General features: G+C 47.3%; 1 protein-coding gene across 1 annotated transcript; it reads left to right on the top strand.

The window, feature by feature from the left end:
* The first annotated feature begins 3,704 nt into the window (after positions 1-3,704).
* Positions 3,705-5,444, top strand: LOC144175344 (solute carrier family 22 member 13-like). The gene has a single exon (XM_077704424.1). The coding sequence runs from the start codon at positions 3,705-3,707 to the stop codon at positions 5,442-5,444; it is 1,740 nt and encodes a 579-aa protein (XP_077560550.1).
* Positions 5,445-5,721: the final 277 nt, after the last annotated feature.

The raw sequence follows: 5,721 nt of genomic DNA on the forward strand, positions 1-5,721 counted from the left end.
CTAGAAATAACAGTGTTACTGTGAGCGACAATTTTCTCTCACTAACCGTAATGCCCGCAAAAAATTTACTAAACTGCGGTCAAATTTGCCTGGATCTGCTAAATTTCAACTACGTCACAACAAACTATTAGTGAACAAAAATGTTTCATATACGACGCAACCACCGATAGCATACAATAGATTCAGAAGCGCGATGAACCCGTGAGTCAGAGCACAGAGCCTCCGCAGGCCATCCATGACTCGATAAGAAAGCGCGAGGGGAAGTGGCAAGATATCGCAACAACTTGTTCCCCCCGAACATTTGCTTTTTTTGCCAATCTACGAAGCGTGCTCAGCAGACATCAACAGTAATCATCTTCGGTGGACTCTTGTTCAGCTGATATCATAGCATAACGGAAACCTGGCTTCACCAGCATGTCCGCGGCCACGAAATGTTTGAAACCTAATCTCAGTCTAACATTTACCGTTGAGACAGCACTGCGCGTCGCGGTGGCGAAGTCCAGTTGGCCATTCCAAAAAAATATTTCATCCTCACTGCTGTATCCGCCACCCACCGAGTCACCATACGTGGCAGAGAGATGCAGACGCTACCTCGCACCCACGGAAAAGAGAGACTTTATTCTTGTTACATGCTATTTATAACCGGGCTGCGGTTACTTCTGATGATAATAGAAATTGGCCACCTTAGCACTGTGCGCCACCTGGTCGCATGAACAGAACTACATGACACAACGCAACATCCCCTCCTCGCGCTTTCTTATAGAGTCATGGATGGCCTGCGGAGGCTCTGTGCTCTGACTCACGGGTTCATCGCGCTGCTGAATCTATTGTATGCTATCGGTGGTTGCGTCGTATATGAAACATTTTTGTTCACTAATAGTTTGTCACACAACACAACATGCTTCCGCCGCCCACCGAGTCACCATACGTGGCAGAGAGATGCAGACGCTACCTCGTACCCACGGTAGAGAGAGAAAGAGAGAGAGTAAACTTTATTTGAAAATAGGAAGACGGGAATGTGGAAAGAGTTATGGGTGAAGTCCTATTTCCAGGACTCCAGTAGCAAAGGCTTCCAGCTTGGCTCTTTCTAGCAGCTCACTCTGTGAAGAAAGGTCCGAGCTGGACAGTGCTAAATCCCAGGACTCTCTAGAGGTTTGGTAGGTGTTCTGCTGCCAAATTATAGGGCAGTTTCAGACTGTGTGGAATAAGTCTTCTCGTAATTTGCATTCGTGGCATTCTTCGTTATATCTCTCTGGGAACATGAGAGACAGTCTGGATTTGTGTGGGAAAACGTTGGTTTGTAGTTTCTTATCTTTCGTGCGTCTTCGGCATCTAACATGTGATACGCTGTGGGCATGGTCTTTCTCGCTTGCCTTTGAGTGTAAAGCCTTTCATTAAGCGACATGAACGGAGGAAGGGTGTAAGAGTGTTCCGTTTCCCTGCGGCTGTTGATTTGCCTCACTAGGGAGTCGGCTCTCTCATTTCCTTCAAGGCCTTCGTGTGCTGGGCTCCATATTATTCTATGTTGGCCTTTTGGTTCGGCTGGTAGAATATTCCTGGTTTCTATGGGAATAAGGCCGCATATTATATTTTTAATGGCTCTTGTAGAGTCCGTGAAGATAATGAGGTTTTGTTGTTATATTCTCCCCATCTTACAGCGAGTAGTATGGCTGTGGTTTCAGCTTCTTGAGATGTTTGTTTTCTGCTCATAGGAAAGTCCAGGAGTTTGCTCCGTGCATCCAAAACTACGGCTGATGATATTGCGTGGTGGTTGGTGGCGGCATCCGTGTATACTGCATTTGAATTTTTCCCATATGTGCTTCTTATATGCTAATTCTTGCTTGTCTTCTACCTTTGTTGTAGAGGGGGCTCATTTTCTTTGGAATGGGTGAAATTTTGAGAGCTTTGCGTTTTTCTGGTTCCAGCTCTGTTGTTCTTCGTACGAATGATGTCTGAATGGTGTGGCCCGTTCTTAGCATTTCCCTGCCGTTTCTTGTTTTCAATAGCCTCTCTTTTTGTGCTTCGAGGGTGGCTTCTTGGACTTCTTGGAAGGTATTGCAGATGCCCAGGTTATAGAACTTTTCGTTGGAGGTGTAGATGGGTAAGCCGAGGGCGATCTTGTAAGCTGTTCTTATGATAGCGTTTACTCCTTCTTGTTGTCTTTGGTCCAGGTGGTGAAACGGTAGACTGTATGCGATCCTGCTCATTATGAGTGATTGCATGAGTTTGATTGTTTCCTCTTCTCTGATGCCTTTTCTGGTCCGTGTGATGCGTCTGATGACCCTCGCTAGTTGTTGCGTTGTTTTTCTTAGGTTTCTCAGCGTGGCGGTTGCTTTTCTGTCTTCTTGCACGTACATGCCCAGTATTCTGACCGTTGGTTTGAATTGGACATCCTTGCCGTCCATTTGGATGCTTCTTGTGGGAAGGGGTTCATTTGATGGGCTGATTATAATTAATTCTGACTTTTCTGGAGCGCACTTTAAGCCGTTGTCTTGTATTGGACCCTTTATGCTTTCTATGGCATCTTGTAGAGTATTTAGCTTTTCGGTTAGGGTGCCTTCTTTGGTCCAGATGGTTATATCATCTGCGTAGACGGACTTGCGAATCTGCGTGTTCTCTTCGAGCATTCTTCCTATTGCTAGCATGGTCAGGTTGAAGAGTAGTGGGAAAATAACAGATCCCTGTGGTGTTCCTCTGTTAGGCCTCTCGAAGGGTCGGGATCTAATATTCCCAATTCCTATGGTGGCTGTCCTATTAGAAAGGCAGTTGGCCATGTAGTCGTAAATTTTATGGCCGCATCCTGTTTTCTCTGCCGCCTTAAGTATCGCCTCGTGTGACACGTTGTCGAAGGCTCCTTTCAGGTCAACTGCTAGGATTATTTGATCTTTGGAGTTAGTGTTCCCTAATATGTCGTGTTTTAGCTGCAGGAAGGCTGCTACCGGCCTCCGTCTTCCTCGCATGATTTCGTTAATGAAGTACACGGTGCATTTAATCTGGTGTACACTCGTTTTCTTACCTCCGAGGTAATCCTAATGGATGATTTCAATTTTCCTAATATCACGTGGAACACCCAGCCACCATTATTGTCACCATTCTCAACGTTAGCAGATGACTTCATTGACTTATGCTCTATGTATTCCTTAACCCAATTAGTAGCAGAGCCTACCAGACGCACATCTAATGTAGCGAATATTGTAGACTTAGTTTTAACAAGCAGACTCGATTAAGAAGCATGCTCGCAACATCGCGGAGAACAAGGTCGTACAACGAGTGCTTTGATTTGGTTTGATTTCTTAAATAGCTATTTCGTCACATTTAATTGTAATTATGGTGTAAGTAGATATTGTTAACCGAGGAAAATTACACAAAAATGAAAGTGCAATAGATGACAAAAAATGAAGAAATACCGGAAAATGAAATTTGTATTGCGTTAGGGCCCATAACCGGGCTTAGTCAGAAATATGATAAGGTGTTCTCCTAATATGTGAAATGACGCATCTGCAACTGGCACACACCTAACTAGGATGGTAGAAATGCAGGAATTTGTCGTGATGGTTGAATTTCTTTATTTCTTGAAGATATCATCATTACGTCTTTCAAAGAAGAAGGAGAAGAAGAGCCACATCGCCGCCATGTTTTCAGACGCTGTGAGTTTGTTCGAGCATCTCGTGAGGCCTAGAATATTGCCCGTTTAAACGGGAACGATGAATTTGTTTACGCTAAAGTCTGTGTCCTCTTCGGATTTCCTGACGAGTGAGACTTTTGACTGTCACGACGCGTTCGGCCACGGGTTCTTCCAGAGGCGCTTGCTTCTGCTAAGCATTATTACCATCTTCATTGGGAACTCCGAGACTGCCATTATGTCAGTCATTGCGAAGGATGTGGATCACTGGTGCAGGCAGCCTTCCGGCCTGAACGTCTCCGTGGCGTCCTGGAAAAACAGAACCATCCCAGTAGAGGCAGATGGACGATTCAGCCGCTGCCATGTCTACAAACACCCCGATGACCCGAATGACACCCAAGTGGTGACCTGCGATGAGTGGAACTACGATGATCAGCGGGCAGAACAAACTATCGTGAGTGTTTGGAACCTTGTGTGCGAGAGGCGTTTGCTCTTGGTCTTTGGCCTGGCGATACAGTTCCTTGGGCCCATCGTACTACTTCTTACAACCGGCCCTCTGTCTGATTGGATAGGCAGGGCTCCGGTAATCACAGCAGTCATCCCCATACTGTTGATCGCCACTCTCATAGGCTGTGTCCCTACCACGTATGTCTTCTTTACCATCGTCCGGTTTTTCGCTTCCGGATCTGCCTTGTGCTCCCTGGCCCTCTGCACTATTATAAACTTTGAAGTGATGGCCCACCAAAACAGGCCACTTCATGTAATATTGTGCTTTGCATTCGCTTTCGTGCTAGCCGACGCATGGATTACTATTATGGGATACATAGAGATGAACTGGACACTCAAGCAAGCCATTTTTGTCGCCCCAACACTTCTTTCACTTCCGGCTGTGTTCGTCTTGCCGGAGTCACCACGTTGGCTAATCGCAAGTGGACGGCTTAAAGCGGCGGAAGGCGTCATGCTGGAGGCTGCCAAGAAGAATAACTTCCCCCTACCTTTCACGGCATCTCTGTTGGACAGACTCTCTGCTCAGGTGGACAAGAACAAGGAGAGGGTAGGCGGTGAAGGAGAGGACATGTTAGAGGGATGCTCCGTTCGACAGCGAGCTCTCATCATGTTCGGCTCGTACTTCTCTATATCCTTCTCGCTCTACGTAACAATTTTTTCTTCGGCGTCCCTCCGCGAAGGCATTCTGCAGATGATCTCCTCCATCGTGACAATCCTAGGATTCGCAGGGATGTTCGTCGTTGTCACCAAGTTCCCTCTGCTGAAAGTCCTCACAGGCTGCTTCGCGGCATTAGGTGCTGCACAGTGCGCTCTGAGTGTGGCCACCGCGTTGAACCCGCCGGCCATCAGCAACGTCTTGATAGTGGTGATCAGACCACTAGTCAGCATCGGGATGGTGGTGAGCATTGCCTACACCCTCGAGTTATTCCCAACGGCCTTGCGTGGCACAGCACTCTGCTGGACAGTGGTCAGTGGGCGGATCGGAACAGTGTGTGCGTTTGTGATGTTCGGGCTCCAGCAGGTTGGCCGCGAGGATGTGGGTTTCGCCACGGCCGGAACCCTCCTGCTGGCATCGGTGGTAGCTTTTCGCCGCTTGCCTCCAGCGACGACGGTTGAATGCGCCAAGATAAAAGCATCTCGTCCATCGGCCCTGCGGAACAAAGCCATGGGTCACATGAAGAGGACCCTCGACCAGCCGCTGCCGGAGAGGCGCTTTCAGGGCACAGAAAGCCCTGCAACCAGTACGTTTTCGTCCCGGAAGTCCAAGAGGCGTCGTCGGAAGTCTTCCAAGTCTCGCAAAAAAAGTGAAAGTTGAGCCCAGGGGCTTCACATCGCTGTGCTCACAAGAATAAGTCAGTTCTGTAGACTGAATTTTTCTTGTTCAGGGAGACAGCCTCTTTAATACTCCCGTGTTGAACGATATTTCCAGAAAATGTTTCCTACTTTCCTATCTAAGGCTGAGAATACTGGCGTGCCTACGGCAACGAGATAGAATTTATTTTAGTTGTATTTGAACATTAGGCAGAATTACATCTATTTTACTTATTCGAGCGTCTTTAGTTTCCTTTTGGAGCGGCGTGGTTTGTGCCCAT

Source organism: Haemaphysalis longicornis, unplaced genomic scaffold (genome assembly GCF_048455015.1).
Source record: "Haemaphysalis longicornis isolate Haplotype H1 unplaced genomic scaffold, Haemaphysalis longicornis Haplotype H1 scaffold_3, whole genome shotgun sequence".
NCBI lineage: Eukaryota > Metazoa > Arthropoda > Arachnida > Ixodida > Ixodidae > Haemaphysalis > Haemaphysalis longicornis.